Below are 22,739 nucleotides of genomic sequence, written 5' to 3'. Positions count from 1 at the left end.
AATTCGTCCTACACTTGAGTACTGCTCCAGTGTTTGGTCTCCACAATATGAGCACTATCAAAATATGATAGAATCCGTCCAAAAGCAATTTCTCCTTTTTGCACTACGAGGCTTAAACTGGGAGGAGGGACGCCGTTTGCCATCTTATAGAGACAGGTTGCGCCTCTTGGATCTACCTACCTTAAAGGATCGTCGGACCTGTTATGGTGTGATATTACTTCACAAACTCATCACTGGCGCCGTCGACTCAGTTGATCTGTTAGCCACCCTCAATTGGAACGTTCCTTGCAGAGCTACTCGCAGATTCCGTCCATTAGCACTTCCTGTGTGCAGGTCAAACTACTCCCGTTTCGACCCCTTCCGAATCCTATGTGATAACTATAATGAACATTATCACCTCATATCCTATGAGTGCTCTGCCAAGGCTAATTCGCTAAAAGTCATTGCGTTCCTTTCTACATCGACTTAATTAGTTCTCCTACTTATTGTTTTTTTTTACATTTATGATATTTTTATGCTATGTATATAATTTTAAGTCTTTTGAGCAGTACATTGCTTTAAATAAACAAATACAAATAATCAGCCTTGCAGGTGGAGTGTTTAGAAGTTTCATTCAAGTTTTCACCGCAATCCATTTAGAAATTTTAAATTTTAAGCAGCTTATCGGCAAATAGAAGTTATAGATATCAAAGTTCAAAGAACTGTAATACATTCCTGAACTATAATCTCTGTGAGAAATTTAAAATGGAATATTATTTTTTGATTTTATAGATAAATATTAAAATATTTTAATAATTCAAAATATATATTTTTGATTAATATTTATATCGTTATTTCTTTTCCTTTTCAGGTGAGTTCCAACAGACAAACCAATTGGCTAAATTTCAAGAAAGACGTAAGCAATATCATTACATTTTCCTGCCAATTTTCCACCAACTCCCATCTTGATTTCTTTTAAACTACCAATTTCAACTATGAATAGGTACCTCAAACTTCTCAAATGTTTGCAGCTTATGGCCAGGGCCAAAAGAACACTACAATGTTGAGGGGAGGGAGGAAAAGAAAAGAAAATTCGCTGGATTGCAGTTTTCTTGGCTGCTGTCAGGCGTGTCATGCTGTGACCAGAGAAAGAAATACCAAAAGACTGCGGAAAATACCAGAGCTCGCATGTGTTGCGCTCGCTACGTGTTCATGTTAAATGTCATAATCAGGCACGGCAAACAACTACAGCTCGCACTCTCGCACCAAGTTTATCTAGATACAAAGTTGACTTGGAACAGCATGTGAAATGGTTTTTTAGGGGGCGGTCCCCAGCTAGGCGTGACCTTACATAGTTGCGGCTAATAGGTACACATAAGATACAGAAACATGTGAAGCCAGTTGCCAGCTTCTTCGCCCTGAGTTGGCCATCAATTGCAGTCTCCCAGCATCTCGCATATCACCTCTGAGCGCTCCTGAGCGCTGTCTAAATAAAAAACCTCATGATTTTTATCGAGCCCGCATGACGCCATAGTCCCAAGAGGGAGATGGGGAAGGCGCAAGGGAGATGGAGAGGTTGCAAAAATATGCATAGAATTTTTAAAAATAAAACAGGGAATGAATTGTGCTCTGTGAAACATGGCGAAGTTGGAATACCCTGTTTATTTTCGGTTACGAAATAGTTTAGTTTTCTGGGCATATTTTTTCTAGCGTACTTTTGAAAACTATAAGTTCTATAGGATGTTACTCAAAAGAGGGTAATTTAACTGCCAAATCCCCTCCCAAACTAGCACAGAATAATTTAAAATAAATATTCAAAAATATTACATGGCAAAAAAAAGAAAATTTATACTCTTTAAATAAGAATGGAACTAAAAATATATTTAAAATTAAATATTAAAATGTAATGCAGTCTTTAAAAATACTCAGAAGTTAGGAAGTTAAATCAACTATAGACAAATTAGGTAAATTCATAATTCAATTCTTATTAAATTATTAAAAAATAAAAATAATAAATCCTAAAATACATTCAGTTGTTCTTTAAACTGCATAAGATTTGCGTGCCGACGATGTGCAAAATCTTGTGAAGAACAAATGGCACATGTGTTGCAAAGTTGACGCGCCCTGAACATTCCCCTTCCCATCGGCGATCAAAGCGAAAATATCATTTAGGCTCGCAGCCAATGGGCCAACACTTCCTGGGCCAAGTTCAAGGGCTGCTCTTGCGTCTCCTTCGGTTTCCTGTCTCGTCTTCCTGCTCGCACACATGGCACGCCAAATTCTCAACACTTTTTGCCTTAGAGTTTATTTCATTTAATTTATTTTTGCTTCCCTTTTTTGTTGGATGTTTGGAAGACACAGAGACGCCTGGTCCAGGGCCACATCTAACCTAACATGATGCCTGAAGATGATGGTGATGATGAATTTCTGAGAAGCCACGGGAACAACTGAAATTCACGTTCTGGTTTCTGCTCTTTTATTCATTTCTTGCTCTGGCGCGGCAGGATCTCGTTTTATTTTTTGTTTCATTTCTCCTCTTTTTTTTGGGTTTCTAGCCGTGTGAACATGGCTCGTTTTGAGGTTCCTCTTGGGCATAAAATGGGTTTTTGGGCAGCCTCCCCACAGAGACAGTGGCAGGCGCTATTTTCCATTTCCCGTTGCCGTTGCCAAATGCATTTGAAATTTTCAAAAGACCTAGGCAGCAAAGAGCAATTGGAATTGAAACGCAGCTTGCCATTCTGAGTGACTGGCAGACAGGCACCGAAAAATGATAGAATGTATTTGGCTAGACTGGAGGGAGTCGGTTGAAGGTCGCTGGGGTGAATTGCTTGAGGAGATTGTGAGTTATGGCTGCCGAGAGCTTAGTGGAAAGTCCACAAGGGGTAGTCAAACATTGGCCAGAACGAATGGTTTAAAAAGAGGGCAAACAAAAGATGATACTATCAAATAAATTATATTCTTATAAATTAAATCCACTGAACATACTGACCAAGTAAAGACAAATAATAATAAAAGAATAAAATAAAATCATTTGTGCTTAGACGAGCAAATATTCTTCAAGAACAACTTTTTCAACTAGCTCCTGATCAACTCAATAATCTTCTCCATTTTCTGCATTGCTGTTTTCCTTAAATTTAAGTTCCTATAAATTCCTTTGACTTTTTATATGACTAGCCAAATTTCTTGGGAAACTTGACCATAAATATCTTTGATGTGGCAAGGCAGATAAAAACTAATTTCTCATTTTTTATTCATTTACCACGCCTATTGCCACACATCTCGGCAGTGAGTTGCGTTTGTTTTTTGGTTTTTGCCCACCCAAAAATGCCGACGAGAAGCATAGAAAAATCTCAGCTCTGTGGTCATGAAGGTCGCCTTATTAACACATAAACCATAAAAGCCAAAAACCGTAGGCACATGTTTGGCCAAAACAAGAACGGCGAAACAGCGACGAAAATCTTCATGGCTTGCCTGCTTAGAATTGCCCACATGTGTGTCACGTCACGGCAGACGACAATGCGCCGCAACAGATAGACAGATACAAAGATACTCGGATACTCAGATACTTTTTGCATGTGCTCACGAGCATGTGTAGAACACACACAGCACTCAGGCCGCTTGAACTGGGCTTGTTTTCGCCATATGTGATGGGGAAAAAATCAAATAAAATATATGTTTAGGCGGACTCTGCCATGAAAATCTTTGCTCAACAGAATTTTGAATAGTCGTCAATGGATGTTGGTGCGGTTCGGGCTGATCTTAGCCGCAAAGTGTGTTCTGTGTTGTGTCAGTGAAACTCCAGCGAAATTCGATTGAATATTAACCTATTACGAGTGTATAAAAAGTTGAAAAGATTTTATTTGGAAATTTTTAACCAACGGACATACAAAATCATTTAAATTTCAATTTATCCCAGTGCAAGATGATTTTCTCCACGGATTTGCCTTGGGTAAGCAAACGCATTGAACGGCAACTTTCAACTTTAGTTGACTTTCAATTAAAACAGAGCAAACATTTGAACGTCGAACATTTTCCATTTTTTTCGTTGCCTTTTCCAATTGTTGTTTCGACATGACTTGTTGGCAAATTGAATTTCATTTTCATTTGCGGATTATATTTGACTTTTGCTTAACATTCACAAAAAAAAGAAACGGACCATTGTTTTTCTTCAGTCTTTTTTTTTTAGGTTTGCCTTTTGATGTTAACTCATCCAACCAGAGTCATAAATACTTGCTGTGCTCTCAACTGGCAAAAGAGAAAAATATTTATTAAATAAAAACCAACTCCTGGCCCACCTTTTCATATGCCATCTGATTTTCCTTTTTCTTTGCCGGGTCGGGCCTAACTTCCCCCACATTTCCAGCTGTTGCACAAATTTTCACTTTGTGTGTTCTTTTCACTGAACCCGCCAACACTGAACGTAGTTTGTGGGTCTGTGGATGCGTGTGCATAATTAAATTAAAAAAGTTTTTTGTTATAAAAGTCATTGACTCAACGGCTGACTCTTAATGCTGTAATTGTTTTAAAGAGCCGCCTTGTGTATTCATGATATTGGTGGCATACTTTAATATAAATAACGGAAGGAGAAAAGATTAAAGATTACACGTGAGCACTTTCATGTTTTATATTTTATACTTGAAATAAATACAATTAGTTTTCATAGCCTGATTCAATAATAATACTTATTTATTATATTTGGAAAACAAATTCAAGGATTTATTGCACAAACAACATTTATTCTTAGTTATTTATAACTTATTAATAATAAATAAAAAGTTAATTTATCAGTGACTTATTCCATATAAGCTTTTCATAAACACCATTAACAACATAGACAAAGAAGATCTACCGAAATTAAACATTTTTTAGTACACAAAATATAGAATTCAATTTTTATTTTTATCACGTTTTGACCATGTAAATTTTATTCCCAAAACGTAGCTGTGTTCATTCAACAATTTTGTTGTCCCCATTGGCAGGTTTTGGGGCCAACGGAAATAAAGCATATAATTATGGAATACGCTCGTATAAATCAAAGTACCGATGAGATTTTAAGATTCCGCATGGAAATTGGCGGATTTCAGAATGGGAAATTCTTAAGAATTTCTCTACTATAAATTATTTAAATAGATTCCCAATATATTATGTGTTTTAGTTAACCAATGTTGTTGGTGATGACACATTTGGGTTTGGTGAGCGGAAATCAAAGTGAACACGTATAAATTTATAATTGTTTGAAGAGGCTGCAGGTTCTGTGTTGGCGTTTCGGTGTACGTAAAATTTACAAAAACTGGGTGTGAATCCATCAAAATGACGATGTGTGGCGAAGATTTTCAGTCCTCATCCTCAACCGGTGCAACTTCAATTAAAAGCCACCATAAAAGGGGCGCCAGGCAGACCAAACCTGGACGGGTAATTATATAAGCCCAGTTGAGTGCAATAAAAAAGAAATACCAGAAAAATATTTTTTACTACTGTCTGCCAGCTTTGGCGGCAAAAAACAGTAAAGCCCGAAGTATAAATAATTTCTGCAACTGCTAAAGTTTTCACACACGAAAAAATGACATGAAATGCAATGAAAATGAGGGCATTAAGACATTGAAGTCATGTGGGTTATGTAATCACTTGAAAGTTGCACAATAAATCCCAAATCTTTTTCAAGCCAGGAAATCTGAAAAAAGGGTCAAAAACAATGCCTTTTTCTGACTTTTAAAGTTTTGTTCTCAGCTTAAGTTGAACTCTTTGTCTGTTCAATTGTGTGTTCAATAAACACCTTTGTTTGCTAATTAAAAATACATTTTTATTTAAATAAGTGTTTAAGGAACGATAAGATATGATAATTTATCTTTAATAGTACAAAAGCAAATAGGTAGCTGAGCCAGAAGATAATGTCTGAAGGTAGCTTCTCAGAACAATAAAAATGTCCAGATTTATCCAGTTTTCAATTCTAGAAAACCACCCTGAAATATGGCTAGTTTCGCAGATGTATAATTTAATTTAATCTAGCATCGTTATTTATCTTATTTTTTCCACCATTGATTTGACACACAATTCTATTTATTTCGGTCAAATAAAGCCAAAAAAGCAGACTGTATTTCTCGTAATTTTCGCCCACAGCTAAATAAAAGAAAAAACCTAGAAAATTGGCGGCCCAATTGCGAAAAGGCAAAAGCAAACTCATTTTGCTCATTAACTGCAATGGCTGCAGCACGTTTCGTCCTTTCTCTTTTTCGCAGCATCACTCGGTCTCTTTCCTTGGCATTCCGGAGAGCACAATAGTTTTTAATGCGCCAAATTAAGTTTCATCCGAGTTTTTTGTAGACCTTCTCCTCCCTTTTGCTGGGAATTATCCGCACAAACTCTTTTCTTTCCATTGCCTCGGTTTCCGCCATTTCAGCCTCTTCGGCTTCCCTCTTGACCATATTGAGCGTAAAGTTGGCTTTTGTCTGCCCGTCGTAGCTCGTGACTAACATTAATTTGACCAGAACTGGCTAAGAACTTCATTCCATTTATAGGATAGATGGCTCTGAGAAGATAAAACAAGAAAAGTATCTTCAATTTCAGCGCCCAAAAGATTTATTGCCTCGTTTCGGGTATTTGCCAGATTTCGGTAGAAATTGTTTCTGCTACTTTGTAGCTTCCCAAATTCAGTCGACTCTCTTTTCAGTCTCAATTATAATTCGATTTTGGCTTCACGCTTTTGTCAATTCGCAAATAAAACGACCCGTTAGCATTTTGATAGATTTTCTCGTTTATTGTTTTGTTTCGTCAGTGGCTTTTGCCTTTGGCATTTTGAGCATCTCATTTCGAATCAATTCGTTTCAGATTTGGATTGCACTATGGGCAAATATTCAGTCCTTGAGGCATAAACTCCAGTTTTAAAGATACAAATCTAAAATTTTTGTTATATACTTTTAAGGCTAAGATGTAATTTCGGTTTTTGTTGCTTTTTGAATCGGACCACATCTTCATCCTACGCCCACGCCGCAGATATACATTTGAAGGCAAGGATTTAAAGAAAATGTAGTTTGTGTTGGTAACTGTAATACAATTTCTGTTTTTGTTAAATTTTGAATTGGACCAAGTCTCCATCAACCGCCAACGCCGCATATTTACTTTTAAAGGCAAGGATATAAAAAAAATGAATTTGTTAATAAATATTTCATATTTAACGCCTTTCGCAACAAAACTGAAGTATCTTCTTGTTTGATATTTTTTGCCAAAAAGAAGCACCATGCCAAATTAATGGCATCGAATTTTCTTTTTCTTTCGCCGATTGAGATGCCACCTTACGCTTTAATCGTGGTCCTGCCTCATTAGAAGTTAGGCATTTGCGACCAGGTTTGTCGCTTGGCAAGCCCTTTTCCAAAAATGAAATTTTCATGTTCGACGAAAGCCGCAGGAAATGTTCTTCCTTGAATCGGTCTATTATTCTATGACATTTTGGCAAATTACGACTAAAAAAGGCAACAATCTGCTTAATTTTTTTTTGACTATTGTGTGCTGACTATCGCTTAATTCGATTCCGTTCATAGTTTGCAAAACAAATTCCATCACAGCGGTTTGTTGCCGGTTGTTGCCGATACAAACATTAAGCAATGTGTAGTGACAGAACTCGAATGCAACTACAACATGGAGGTTTTACGTATAACGTGCAAAAACGTGCAAAAAGTATTGATAGGGTTCGATTAGCAATTGTTTTGTTTATAACTTCCTATTTTTACCTTGCCTATACTCTCCTATACTCACATCTTACACTCCACAGAAAGCAAAAATACATTTCTTATTTGTCATCTAAAAACTAAGCGACAACTCATCAAACAAATGGACAAAAAGCACATATAATAAACATTCAGTGTTTATAATTTATTTAACAATCCTTCACTCTTTGTATCCATATTTAAACTTTTTTGGTTGGCTTACAATAACCAAAGAAATCGAGGTGTGAAAACTACAAAGTTTTTCGTCCCTTTTTGTAAACGTGTGACCCTATTTCAAACTTTCGAATTTCTTAAGGGAAAAAATAGCGAAAAACGCCAAATAAAATTCTTTGAAAATGGATTTTAGGTTCCTTTAAGTATTGTAAATAACCACAGAAGGTCATTTATGTAATACTGAAGAACAAAAAAATTTAAAAATGCCTCACTTTCGAATTTTTTGCCCATAGTGGATTGCCTGATTTTATGATTCCAAAAATGTTTGACATTTTTCATTGGAGACAAAAGCTGATAATTTGCCAAAGGGGTCGATGAATAAAGTTCAAATTGAGTTATTAAATCGAATTGGGCAAATCATTTAAATCTTTGATTTTTTATTGAATCGAAAGAGATCATAAAATTGTTGATACATTTTATTAAATAGTAATAATATCTGTGGGTGGTCGATTTATCTTACTATTATTTCTTCTCATATCCAAATCAACATCGATCACTGATTACCTTTTTTAATAGCTGATTTAATCGGCAACCGCAAAATCACATTCAGATACGGATACAAGATAATTACACTGAATAAACCAGGACACGTTGGGCAACATTTGTTAATGTAAAATATTGTAACACTATGGTTGATAATAAATTGCCTTAATGCTCATAAAGCCAAAACAACAAACCGCACGGCAACAAACAGAATTTATGGCAGAGTAATGCTACAAGTCGAGAACGGGAATATATGGGGAGGCGGTGGGCGGAGGGTGGTGGGCGTGGATGAGGCAGAGGGGCCAGAGGGCGTTTGGGGTTGAAAAGTGGCGCAAGTGGCAGCGTTTTTAAAGCAACATTAATCATGAGCTCACGAGAGTGCCTCGCTTTCTCCCTACCGCTTTCTCCTCGACTCCGCTCCTGTCTAGTATGTGGGAAATTGGCTTTTTCATGCCGGGCTTTTTAATAATTTATAAAAGAATTTACGAGCAAAACAGCTGAGGCATAGAAGTGCGTTAACTACATGCACACAAATATTCCCATAATTAAATTTGAAGAATGCACAATCAGCAACAATTTCCCGCTTTTCTCACTCTCGCCCTTTTGCAGCAATCCTTGCTGGCAGGACGCATTCCGGTGGCCTCCATGACAGGACCCATTAAACGAGGACTGCTCTGGCAGCAAAGGGATCGCCTCTTCTCGCGCTGGAAGGAACGGTGAGTACACTGGAAATAAATTATATTTAAATTAATTATATTTAATTTATTTATAAAAACTTGGGTGGATTGTACTGTTAATCTCTGAAAAATAAAGAATAGTATTAGATAAAATTCCCAAAAAAAAAAAATAAAAAACATTTTTTTTTTTACACTTTTTATGTTTTTTTGTATTATTTAGGTATTTTTGAAAAAATATCTCTTGCCTTTAGTAACACTTTGAATGTTCATTAAAAATACATATTGATAAAGATATTTTAATGAATGGATTGCATAGTTGATGGCCTTTTTCTCCGGTGCACTTGAGTGGGGAAGCTGAATAAATGTTAAGCGCTTTTAAATTTACCTCCACCGCAATCTGCATTGGCTGAAAGACCAGACATGAGCGCCCCCTCACATCCCCGCAAAATATGCAAAAATATATTTCACAACCTCCAAGGGTTGTTAATTGCGAAAAAGGGCATAATTGACAGTGGCTGCATGCTGGCTCGTCCGTTTTCCAGATAATGCTAATAGGGATTCGTGAAGGGGGGCTCTGAAATCCGGGGGCCCAACGACTGACAGCTCTTTTGTTTTCGCTTTTCCCTGCTGCATTTAATTGAAATTTAATTATGTTGCAATGTAATTCGGTGTTTTTGTTTGACTTTCGGCTGTTGCCCTTTGAACCGATAATTACGTTCATCGCTTATCATTTATCCGCACGTTTTAAATTGACACTTAATGACCAACTAAGCCCGGTATTTCGATGATCAATATTTGATTTGAATTTTGCAATAAGCTAAATACAATTTATTAAATATTGAGATTTCCGTAAACATGGCCAACATAATTAATTAATTTTAAAAACGGAATTGCTACTTGATTGGCATAGAAAATAATTGGTAAAAATTTGGAAACTATTTATTTGGCTAATTGATTTTATCAAAATACGAAAAAGTACATAAATTAGTCAAATAAACTGGATAAGCTTAGATTAAATTTAGTTTAACTAAATTGTTTGGCTTAGCTCTTCGCACCAATAATTTTATTGCATGCCATCATCGTTTACCAAGCTTAACTAATAACTGAACCGATTATTATCCGTAGCAGACAATTTATCAAGGGAAATCCCCTCCTTCTTCTATAAAACCACCCACCGAAGAAAACCGAGTAAACAGCAAATCATTTACTACCTCTTCTTCAGCTCAATTTACTTGACCACGTTAATAAGCGAAAACAAAATGAGAACTTCCACAGAGGAAGTGAGCTATTAGTCGATTCGAAATCCAACCAAAACATTCAACATTTTCGTTAAGCTTGAGAACATTTTTGCTTCAATCGCTTCATACATAATAAATAAATGTGAAATTTATGTGAACCAGAAAAAAGCTTGGCACATTAATAAAGCCGATTTCCATTGCTGCAAAACAGTAAAATTCAAAAATAATATTATTATCATCCTCTAGAGGAAGTCATAAAATCTCGAGCATTTTTCAGCTCAAATCGGAGCAGAGGATTTTTTTTTATGCGCATGATTTATTTATTTATTATTTATTAATAGCATATCCAAATGCCATCTTTTGGGAAGGGCTGCCATATTATTTGGCAATATACATATATACTAAGTACATTTAAAGCTCAACTTGATGATGCCGGCTTTTGATTTTGAGTGTCTGACCTTTAACTGAAGACTGCCGTCAGATACACATTTAAAGGTCACTTTGCCCTGACTAAAGCCAATCTCTTCTTGCAGATACTTTGTGCTCACTCGTGACTACTTGCACTGCTTCAAGAGAGCCTCGGGATCGGCCAACGAACGTGCCTCGGATATGGGACAGTTTATCTTCAAGGTAAGTGTGGCTACAAACTTTAGAAAAATCTAAAAAAAAAAAAGTGGTACTTCAAGATTTACAAACCCAAGTTCCTTATAAAGTTTTGAGTCCATACTCACTTAGCCCTTATATCACCTTTATGAACGTCCCTCCTCCTCCACTAACGTGTCAAGCAAACTTTTGTATTTACTGCGCATTGTGCTAAATTCTATTGCAGGCAGCGAGAGATTTATGCCCAGCATTATGAGCAACCCATGAATATAACCCGTTCGCGGTGAAGGTGCTTTATAGAGGGGGCTAGGACACACCTATAGTGCGAAGAAAAAAAAATATAAAATGCTTTATAAATGAAGTCTTTTTCGGTTGACAATGCCAGACACATCTGGTCACGTTTTGCAATTGACTTTTCAGTCAGATGGATGAGAGATATCCGCCCATGTAGGGGACTCAATTGATAGGCAATCTTCGGTTGAAATCCGTACAACTTTTTTTGTTATTTTTCCCAAACAAATCCTGATCGGAGGGGGAATACAAATGCAAAGAAAAACTTCAACTAAGCTCAACTAATTGGCTAAAACTTGCATCTGCTGCATGTTAATTTGCCTAACTATCCGCCCCTCCCGCATCTTGGGGGTTCCCCCATTCAGAGTGCCTCTCCTTAACTCACTCCGCACAACTTTTGCGATGAAAACAAAGCAAATACGAGGAATACTAAAGGCAAACGGGCAAATATTGCACACTGGCAACAACAAACACACAAACAGGAACATTTGCAATAACAACAAAAACTGTGAAAAACAAAAACAGGAAAATGGCTATCGCGAAAAGTCGAAATATAAACACTCTTTGGAAAAATGATTCAGTAAAAACCTTTGAATGAGAATTTTTAAGCTACATATTCGGTAAAAAAAACTGTAAATAAATTGGTTTTTAAATTATAAATTTTCCGAAGGACTTTAGTTTCCAGTGCCAATTTGTTTCCATAAAAGTTAGTATTGTAAATTACCTTAATAAAAAAATTTTATAAATTCAGTAAAAGTTTAATAGCTTAAACAAATTTAACTATTTCCTTTATTTGCTTTCGTATACGAAATGTAGTAAATGTTTAGTAAGTGTATTAAATACACGATTGCCGTGAAATTGTTCATTACCTCAGATGCTGCTATGTGTTGTTGTTGCTATTAAAACAAATAAGGAAAATGCACATAAAAACTGCAGTAGCAATAACACCGAAAACAACAAATGCCACGCCACTGCAAAGAGATCATGGGAAAATTACTTTGACGTTTTTTTGTTGCCCCCGTTGAATTTAATTTTATTTTGTTTTAAATTTCTGTCGTTTTTCTTTTTGTTGGCACTTTTCTGCTAAAATCTCTCTCTTAAAAGCAGTGTCAATACACACAGCCAGCAGCAGCAGGTTGTTGTTGTTTACAGTTTAATTTAAAATTAAAATACATTTTTTTCTCGCAAATAAAACAAAGTGAAAAACGCTCCGTTGTTGTGCGGGCAATTTTCCAAAGTAAATAAGCAAGAGTGGCGAGGGAAATGGGAAAACGGGAAAACACGGGGGAAAATAATGACATAGGTGGAACTAAATGGTGAAAAATCCCGCACCATGCGGGAGATTAACTTATTTAATGTGAGGGAAAACATTTATAAAGAAATTACGAGAAGAATTCGTTAGGCTAGGAAAATATTAGGTAATTCGTTTCAGAAAATTGAGGATTTCATTAGAAAATTCTATCCAAGAATTATACGCGATATTAATCTATTTTCCCGAAAATTAAAGCACTTAAACACGCGACTGACCTTCAAATTGAAGACCAAATAAATTCAACCAAAAATGGTCAACAAAACACATCAAAGACAGCCACCCACCCACACTTGAGCAGCCAAGACGCGAACCCGGGGAAGTCAGCCATGAACGAGTCATTGAACAAAAAGGTGTGAGAGGGAGGCACTGGGCGGGTGTGAAAGAGATGGGGAATATCTGAAAATATTTGACTCATTAATGAGCCAGGAAGGCGTCATCTTATTTTATCGCTTCTTTGTGATTTCGCTTGTTCATTGATGTTTTACTGGCACAACAATGATTCAATATTGCCTCGTCAATGTAATCATCTCAATCAATTAGGTTTCCGTCTAATTATTTAATTGGATTTTAAGACAATTTTCCAAGCAATTTTCTTAAAGAGATACTAGAACCTAATATATTAAATTGAGTATGTATTCTGTTCAGCTAAAATAAGTTTAAAACCCAAGACCTAAATGTTAAAATATTATATTAACCCTTGGAGCCACATGAAAATATTACTTCGAATTGTAAAGTTGTTTTCTCGTCCCCTGTTAAATTTAAACGAGGCTTCGTTAAACTTAACAGTTGGACGAGAAAATGGTCCTAAATGTCATATACTCAATTAGAGATTCCATCTGGCAAATGTAGTAAGAGTGTTGGAACAAAATTGGTCTGATTGTCTGGCATCTACCTGGGGGAAATCAATCGGGCATAATTACAGGTGATGAAAGTGCGAGGGGGGATGGAAAATTGTATGGGATGGTTTCGATGTTGATGCTTTGGTTCACCTGCCTGCGGGTTGGGCAAAGTTTTCCGCCTCAGAATTTTGCAGTTTTGCACTTTGACAGTGATTGAAAGCAATATTGATTTTTGTCCTTGGGTGGGCGGCAAGTGGATAATGTGAAAAAAGGGGCGGGGGAGGGTCCTGCGCCTGTGGGGAAATGCAATTTCCGTCTGTTCAACGTTAATGAGCATTATTAATTGGGTTGCACTGAAGAGACTCTGATATCGATGCTGAAGCGTTTAATTATGTGCAAAATGCACGCACGCATAATTAAAAGTTTATAGAAAAGAAAATAATGAAAGAAAATCAATATTTTAATGAAAGGAAAATAAAGGTGAAGCATATACTTAAAGTCTTAAAGAATACGTATATTATTGTCGTATTTTTGTATGTTTAAGACTTTAAATCCGCACGCGCCTAAATTCAATTTGACTTTCCCAAATTGCAATGCCAAAATCCGAACCAATGACCAGTTGAGCTTTTGTGTTAGTTTTGACAGCTCATGCTATTAAACATGTCAAAATATACAGCGACAGCAACAACAATGGAATTTGTTCATAAAACTCATAAATAACAATAATAAATAATAACAGGCGGGCCAAACAAGCCGATCAATATCGACCTTGAGCACATTATTTGTTAACAAAACGTAGAGCGGAAATTTGGAAAATATTTAGCCATCGTTTGTGGGTTGGCACATATTACGAAAGAGAGAGGTCAGAGTTTTGGGCAGGGAAAATAAAGGTCAAAAAGAATGGGCAACATTTAAAAGTTTTTCAAACTAACGGAAACATAATAATACTGAGTTAAGTCTAATGTGTATAATTTTCGGAAAAGAATATTAGGCAACACACCAAACTCAACACTAAGTTTTATTTATAAAAACTTTGTATTTAAAGACTTTACTAAACGATCTACATAAGAGATTTGACATCATTTCTGGGGATCAACCAAGAATATCATAAATATTTTAATTTGATGTATTTCTTGCATGTCACCACCCACACAAAACACTTATGCATGTGCGACTCCCAAGAGAGTTCCGATTTTTGATCTTTGATCGTGGCACAAACAAATCTACTAAATCATTTAACAAACGATGAGGAATCGGTTGGTACCATGTTCCATCTGCTGCAGTCACGATTTAACATAAAAAAACGGTCAGAAAAAAAACACTGCCCCCAGTACTTTAAGAACTTAATTATGTTGGCCATTAGAAGAAGAGAGATGGAACCGATGGTTGAAATAAATAAAGAAAGAAAGAGGCAAACTTAGAGGGGCCGCATAACTTGGCTAATTGCCACACGCGGTTGCTACCAATGCCTCGGCCCCAGCTTCTTGATTTTTCCCCTGTTTCTGGGCCTGCTGACATATTTGCCTAATGGCCTCGCATAGTTCTTGGCCATAAGCGAGCGACACGAACGATGAATCGGTGGCAAAGTTAAAGTTTTACTCATAAACAAGGGCTGCAAGCAAGCAAATAAAAAAAAAGAAGTTCAATAAAAAGTTGAGCTTGCTAAAAAGTTTGCGGTTCCTATGGGGAAAGCATGGAGTTAAATAGAGTTGGGGGAGCGGAGATGGGACCTTCTGGCCTAATGACTTTTAACCGAGTTGCAAAATGAAAAGGAAGCAGGCCAAAGTAAAGGGCTGACACTTAATTGGAGCATTATTCAGCAAAAGTTGTTGCAACCTAAGTTGGTACTCAAACATTTTCTTTAGTCATTTATTTTACTCTGTTTGCGAACTGGCAATATATATACTATTTTTATATTCCCAATAGAGTTTAACCAAAAATGTACACCATTAAAATTAGTAAATGCTAGTTCTTAAAATGAAAACAAAATATTATTCAAGGGTTTCCTTACATAATTATTAATTTTCCGGCTTACCTCAGTCATTAGCCATTTATTAATCCCACTGAACTTCGAAACTTTGAACCCCATTCCCATCCATCCAACAATCCCCTTACAACCTCAAACAATTGTAAACCATTCTCTCAGCGCCCCACTGAGTGTGACCCGGGTAAATCTTTTTGTTTTACATTCGGCGGAAAAACGTTTACATAACCTTTAACTTGATTGTCTAACGGTTGGCATTGTCTTCTGTGGTTTCGCTTCAGGTCAAGCTGGTGGATGTGGAAAAGGTGGAGTGGCTGAATCGACGATCCTACAGCGCCATTGGACTGCTACTGGGTCGCGAGGGTCGCGTTCTCCTACGCTGCGATGATGGCCTCGAGGACTGGTTCGAGCTGCTGGAGGTAAGTTGCCTTGGAATTAAGAAAAAAAATAACTTATAAAGCGAGTTTGAAAACTGGCCAAGAATTAGAATTTAATGAAAACAAATCTGGTTAAGTAAAGTCTTGGCAACGAAGTTTTAGCTATTTTACAATATAATTTAGGATGTTAGGTAATTACTTAAAAGTAGGGTTGAGAAAACCTTTATATTATCTGTACTATCAAAAATTGGAAAAACAAACAAATTATAGAAAATAATCAAAACTAAAAATAAAATTATATTCACCGCTATTGAAGTGAAAGAAAGTTTAATATTGAGTTCAAACATTTAAAATCCCGCAGTGTTCTACAAAATGTCCTCAAAAATACCTTTTTTTCTTTACATTTAAGATTCCGTAGTGCTCTACAAAATTTCCTCAAAAAATCTCTTATTTCCTTTACACTTTTGATACCACATGTAAAAGTAAACTATGTAATTATTATAAGGGCCCAAACCATATAGATTCATTTTAAAACCATTTTAAAATTTGATTGATCCGTTTACCAACCATATTTAATTTCATGAAATTTATGAAATTTGGTGTAAAATTTTTATAAATTAAAATAAATTATAAAATACAAATATTTATCATTCCACTAAAACCAAACGTTTTCCCTTTATCTCAGGAATGCACCATGACCTCCAAGGAGCGAAGACGAGCCCTGAAGATCGCCCAAGGACCCAGATCCCGAGCCTCGTTGGCTGCTCCCGTTTCGCACGCCTCGCTGCAGTTCCAGCACTTTGGACTGGGAGGCACTTACTCGAGTGCCCTGGACGATTGGCTAATGACCAATGGAACGGGCGGCCTGGCGCGTCACAAGATCGGAGCTGGCAGCCTGAACGGCTATGCCGGTGCCAATCCCTTCCTCTTCTCCGACTCGGTTCCGGATCTGAGTGCCCTGAATAACGAGAACCACAATCACCACTTGAGCGGCATCAGCACGAACCACTCGACGCCGCAGAAGATCCCGCACCACAGCAATGCGAATCTCAGTCGCTATTCGAATGGCTATGTCTCGGCCCAGAATAGTTTCACCCAGGCGGGTGCGCTCTATGGATCGCCCAGGAGGATCTTCATCAACAGCAGCTTTGGCTCTAACCAGGTGGTAGATGAGGAGACCGAGGAGGCGGAGGTGCAGCTTAGGAGACCTAGACTTTTCCGGGGAGTGAGCGCTACGCCAGATAATGGCAACGAACTGGACCGAGATTGGCTGTATCGGAAGCCCAGGGCGCCCACTGATATGAGGCACTCAGGTGGGTTTTCTCAAAATATTATTTTTATTTGAATATTATAATTTATACATTTTTTTCCCTTCTTTTAGTCCAACCCATGTTACCCACTGGCGGTGGCAGCAGCATCGGCCTGGCCAAAAACGAACTGGACTGTTCGGCCCATGATAGTGGCCTAGACACGCCCCCTTCGACGCACCGCCCCTCGAGTTATCGGGAGGCGAGCAGGGACAGCACCGAAACAAATGGTAGTTCCTCGCGGGGAACTCTGCTCAACAATTCCTCGCCAGGTGGCAGTTTTCGGGCCAAGAAACTGAGCAGCCAGGTCAGCAATCTCAATCAGCTGAATTCCCTGCATGGATCGAGATATTCGGTGCAGGATCAGCGCATCCTGAAGATGCGCAACAACGAGGAGGATCGCTGTGCCTCGATCAAGATGGCCAATCGTCTGAATCAGAACCAAGAGCAGGCCACCTACGATCCGAATCAGAATCGCTACTATAAGAACGGAAATGCCACGCCCCCCACTTCGCTGACGCCCCAACATACGCCGCAGCACAAGCTGATGATGATGCATCACGGCAACGGGAATGGCAACATGGGAACCCTGAATGGCAACACGAATGGATCGGATCGAATGAACGGATCGGCCATTTTCCGGGAGCGATACCAGCATCCCGCCTTGGCGGCCATCATCAACGAAGCTCAGGGTCTCAAGTTCCGAGGTATGTTTGAGGATTTATACGGGTTTGCTTGCATTACTCATCGTTCATCTGGCATGGTTATGGGATGGCTTTAGGATCATTTGGTTTTGGAACATTTTATTCTTGGCATGACTGAGATCATAAAATGCAATAGTTGTGTAACATTTTTAGTTTTAGACTTTTCAAATATTTATTTGAATGTTTTTAATTAAATTAGCCAAGTAAATTATAAGTTTTTTTAATGGTATACGAAATTTTTCATTTGATTAGATTAATGAATTTATAGATATTATATTATATTTTGTATATTTTTAAAATGTCATGTTTATAATTTTATATATGTACCTTACTTAAAAAAAGGGTTAAAAATTTTAGTAATTGATTATATACTTCTAAAAAGAGATGCATCTGAATGGCATTTAGTATAAAATTGTATTATTTTCATTGTTCAACCTTTTTTTAAATAAATCATCAACCCACTTATCACGCATCTTTCATTAAAATCATCCCTTTTAACCCTTCTTATAATATATATTTTTACCATTTTATTTTTGCATGTTATCAATTTAAAGAAGAATCTGAAAATATGTGGTAAACTTTCCCAAAAACCAAATTGTGCATGTTACACAAAGACTCGGGCAGACTGGCTCCATAGTGCATGACAAGATCGGGAGATATATATATGGACCAAAAGATATAGATAAAGAGACCCTCTTCCCAACTTGTAGAACGCGCCTATTCGGACAGTCAGCAACGTCGCCTCAACAACAACAATGGACCGACCCCCCAACCAGCCTCGCCCCTCGCCCAGCGCCGGAATAATGGTGGACTCGGATCCGGAGTCGGATCGGGCGCTATATACGGCACACCCACGCGTGTATAGCGCCTAAAGGTCTAAGAATAATCCAAATCGATGGCGGATTGAATACTCCCCACTAGTTTAATAATGATATAAGCCGTAAATTAGTCAACTTGATGGAAAGTTTGGAAATTATTTGCATAGAAAATACTTCAACGAAGGTAGAAAATAATAATTAAATCATAATTATGTAGTAGTACTCTTAGTGTGTGTGCTCCAATGTCCAGCTTTATGTAAATGTTTAAATAAAATATACATTAGAAGAAACTAAAGTTTATTTCTTATTACTGCAACGACTTTGAATTTAAATGGGAAATAAATACTTTGAGTAAATGGGAAAAATTCAGTGTTTTATCTGTTGGATTTTAAATTAAATTGGTAAGTATTTCATATAAAAATGAACGAGATTCGACTCGAAGAAAGTATTCAATTTTTGGTATACCCAATAAATAAATGTACCTACTCATAAAAAATATTGTCTTCGCGAGGAGAATAATCACCTTATTATTTCGGACAAACAATTTAATTGATTAATAAGCTTAGCAATTTATATAAACTCGGTAAAAATTAACTTTGTTTAATTCCGGAAAAAAAAATAAACCAAATAGAACGCTGATATACACAATTTATTGGTATTCTCAACCCAAAAATAACAACTGTTGATTAGACAAAAATAATTATCTTAGTTTCGGATAAATGCATAAAGAATTAAAGCTTTGACCCAGTTTTGACAGACTCCGAAAATGTAGAGATCAAGCTCGTAGGACTCAGTTGAAAGCTTTAAGGATGTGTTGCCATGGTTAGGAATCAGAAAAAAGCTTTAAGGATATATTGCAGGACTGCTTCAGACGAAACTTTTCCGAATTGCCTCATAAAAGATGCAACACTGAAAAGCTCTGCGGCGAGAAAGCTTCAACGCCGAGAGAGGACGAGCTGCAACGCAACCCTCAAAGGATAATTCCGGGCAATGGAATGGGCTTTTCGGAGTCAACAATAAAATTTTCAGTCAGCTTTGAGACGCAGCAGCCGCTGCAAGTTTAAGCGGTCTGTCTAACTTCAGGCAGGAGCAACCAGGAATAGAGAATTTTCCCAACAGGATGCGGAGTCGCACGGAACTGGTGACCACCACTTTCGAGGAGAGCGACGAGGAGGACTTCAGTCCGGACGACGATTCCGACTCCGAGGAGGACTGGCGGCCCACCAAGAAGCGCCCGTCGAAGCCATCTGGTTCCGATGGCGGCAGGAAGCGGAAATCGGCGGCAGCCACGGCCTCGAAGGCCAAGCGCCGCATGGCCAAGGTGAGCGACGAGGAGTCCGACGAGGAGGATGACCTAGAAACGGATCCCAGCGACGACGACTTCGACTTTCCCTCGGCCAGCACATCGAAGAGGCCCCAGAGTCTGCCGCCCAAGAAGCAGTTCGTTAAGCTAAATCAATTGGAACTGCTGATAAAGAAGTCTGATCTCTTGGCAAGCGACTGGCTGAAGAACAATCGCTTGTGTCTGTGGCGCAAGGATGAGCAGACGAATCTGCTCCAGAAGTATCTGCGGGTTAAGTCAGCCTCCGAGGAGGAGGAACTGCTCTTCACCTCCAGTTCGGTGGTAAGTCTGTCACATAACAAATTGTATAATGCAGCTTAAAATAGATAATAGGTATTGATTATGCAAAATTGATAAAAGCTTATTCTACTTACCATTGTATAAAACAATAGTGTGTTCTATCAGCGGTTTATTTTTAACAAGTTAATAATTTATTTGTTTATCTAGTATTCCAGTTGGGATGATCAACAAACTAGCGATTTCATAGAGGTCAAAGTCAACTGCTTGGATCCCAACAATAGACGCATTAAACTACACGACTTGGAAGCGGTTAAGAAAATCTCCGAGGAACTGCAATCAGAGAGGGATAAAACCTCCACATCGGACAAAGAAGACGACGCTTCGGAGGCGGATGAAGAAAAGCCAGACGAAGCTGATTCTTAAGCAACTATTAAATATACACACAACTAACATTTTCTTTAGCAATTAAAACTAGTTGGCCAAGTTAGCGTTAAACAACAAATTTCCTTATAACAGCTATGTGAAGACAACTTTAAATTTAATCTAGTAAATTAAAGGAGCCTGAAACAACCAGAAAATCAAAAGAAAAATCAAAACACTTGAAAAATATCAATTCAAATTTTTGGTGTTTCAATTGCAATACATTTTACACAGTTTGTATATTTTAATCGATTGTAATGAAAAAGTCGTATATATGCAACAGCTTGTGCGTATATAGATTGGTTTCGGGGTAAGAGACTTAAAATTTGCACTTGGGGACGGTTATCGACGCCTCTCGCCTTTGACGGTCTTGCGCTTCTCCTTCTTCTCCTCGCGCAGTTGCTTTTGCTTTTCGCGATCGTCCTTGTCCTTTTGCTTCTTGGCCGCACTGTCCATTCGGGCCTGCTCTCGCTTCTCCTTCGCCAAAGCCTGCACATCCGATTTGTTGGTGTTCTTCGAAAGGATTCCAGTCTCATCATCGCTTTCGTCCTCGGATTCGTCATCGTCCTGGTTCACAACAGCAGTCTGTAAATGGATAGAATGTTATATTTTGTTATCATCAGATAATAGGATTCTATTCGATTGGCTGAACGTTTAAATCTTAAAACAAACTAAAGTCAGAAGTTTTTAAAAATAGAATAAGTTGTGAAATTTTGGGTAGTAAGATTAAACAGATTTCTTCTGCTTCAAAAAAATACCTATGTATATTCAGTCAATTAAATTAATTCATATGAAATTAGTCATGGGATTACAGAGAAATTACACGCCTAACTGAAGGGATAGAAAATTGGATATAGTAACTAGAGAGTATTAGCAGAAGATCTGATTATGGTTGTTTACTATACAATAGAATAGCATTTATATTTTTAGGAAAATCTTAAAATCTCAAGATAAAGGATATTGGATCTGCTCTGCAACTCGATGGATGATTATAAATATAGTTTCCGCACAATTAAATAAGATCTAATTTCTTCGGTTTATAAACTAAACCATATCGCTTAAATAATATAAAGTATCATTAAATCTTCTATCATACATCGGGCTCAAATTCAATACAGAAATATGCTGTACAAACCGGATTGGATGGGAAGTAACTGCTGTCTTACTCTGTAGATGATTAAATCTATAGTTACTAAACAATACAGTTTTAATGATATTCCTAAAGTCTCTACTAAAGGGGCAACAAAATGAATACGGAAGTAAGCAATAAAACTGCTGTGCCAACCGAATAGGATGGGATTTTGGGAATAGTAACCTGGGAGTACTGGGCGAGGATCTGCTGCTTGATGCGGCGCTCCTCCTCCGTGTATTCACGCTCCTTGTTAACGGCGGGTATCAGCTTCTGTTGCTCCAGCAACTTGGCCAACTGGGCATTTACGTCGATGTCGAGACCTTTTTTGGGCGGATCATCGGCGCTGGGATGACTTTGGAGCCACTTTTGGAGAATTGTGGCCACCAGTTCGTCGATGTTGGCGGACTGCAAAGTGGAGATAGGTTTGTTCATTAGATGGTGATCTATTTTCCGTCCAATACTTACGCCTGTTTCGCTGAGAATTCCCTCAAGAGCCTCGGTTTTCTCCTCATTTGTTTCATCGCCCTCTAAAATTCCCACGATGTACGAGCCGAAAACGTTCTCGTCCGTATTCAGTTTTCGCAGCTCATCATTTAGCCAGCCCTGGAACTCCTCGCTGGCACTCATGGCTACTTGGGATTTGGTCTATATATCATATATGGAGGGTTTAACTGGCGATATAAGCGATATAAACGGGCAGTGACAAAATCAGCCGCAAAAGGCAACAAAAAAGAGCATTAGAGGTGGAGAAACATCGATGGAAACATCGATGCATCGATGTTTTACAATTTTTTAGAAACATCGATGTTTTTTGGCGACAATCGATGTTTTTGTAAAATTACCAATTTGAAAGAAAAAGGCGGAAAATGTGTTTTTAATTTAAGTTTACTGTATTGTCATGATTTTAGATACTCAACTGGTGGTGTAGGACGGAAGCGGCGGTGGATTAAGCTTTTTATAATACCATCCGGTAATACTATAATGTAAATATGCTAATCACTTAAATATTGTTGATCAATTTTGTTTAATTTTTTTGCCGAATAAAGCCTTTGTTTATAA

At 37.7% G+C, this 22,739-nt stretch overlaps 3 protein-coding genes across 11 annotated transcripts in view; 2 read left to right on the top strand and 1 right to left on the bottom strand.

Moving 5' to 3' along the window:
• The window catches only part of LOC108063648 (uncharacterized), a 46,419-nt gene extending 27,578 nt beyond the window's left edge, over positions 1-18,841 (top strand). For 2 of the 9 annotated variants that reach the window (XM_070214206.1, XM_070214203.1), the window contains 7 exons: positions 851-895; positions 9,006-9,112; positions 10,845-10,941; positions 15,622-15,759; positions 16,403-17,030; positions 17,099-17,731; positions 18,439-18,841. In XM_070214206.1, coding sequence (XP_070070307.1) covers positions 851-895; positions 9,006-9,112; positions 10,845-10,941; positions 15,622-15,759; positions 16,403-17,030; positions 17,099-17,731; positions 18,439-18,593 — 1,803 coding nt within the window. In that variant the 3' untranslated portion in view covers positions 18,594-18,841. Of the gene's footprint in view, positions 1-850; positions 896-3,886; positions 3,929-9,005; positions 9,113-10,844; positions 10,942-15,621; positions 15,760-16,402; positions 17,031-17,098; positions 17,732-18,282 lie in introns of those variants that run through there. The other 7 variants (XM_044395198.1, XM_044395196.1, XM_070214205.1 and 4 more) reach the window with 6 other exon arrangements.
• A 721-nt stretch (positions 18,842-19,562) lies between these two features.
• LOC108063619 (hepatoma-derived growth factor-related protein 2) lies at positions 19,563-20,786 on the top strand. Its single transcript, XM_017150766.3, has 2 exons — positions 19,563-20,170; positions 20,336-20,786. The coding sequence occupies exons 1-2, from the start codon at positions 19,667-19,669 to the stop codon at positions 20,549-20,551; spliced, it is 720 nt and encodes a 239-aa protein (XP_017006255.2). The 5' UTR covers positions 19,563-19,666; the 3' UTR covers positions 20,552-20,786.
• On the bottom strand, positions 20,772-22,421 carry LOC108063620 (coiled-coil domain-containing protein 43). Its single transcript, XM_017150767.3, has 3 exons — positions 22,146-22,421; positions 21,864-22,085; positions 20,772-21,133 (listed from the first exon to the last, which is right to left on the bottom strand). The coding sequence occupies exons 1-3, from the start codon at positions 22,305-22,307 to the stop codon at positions 20,891-20,893; spliced, it is 627 nt and encodes a 208-aa protein (XP_017006256.2). The 5' UTR covers positions 22,308-22,421; the 3' UTR covers positions 20,772-20,890.
• Between the last annotated feature and the right edge of the window lie 318 nt (positions 22,422-22,739).

Source organism: Drosophila takahashii, chromosome 2L (genome assembly GCF_030179915.1).
Source record: "Drosophila takahashii strain IR98-3 E-12201 chromosome 2L, DtakHiC1v2, whole genome shotgun sequence".
Classification (NCBI taxonomy): Eukaryota; Metazoa; Arthropoda; class Insecta; order Diptera; family Drosophilidae; genus Drosophila; species Drosophila takahashii.
Note: the sequence above shows the minus strand (reverse complement) of the source record. Positions and strands in the feature narration are given on the sequence as shown.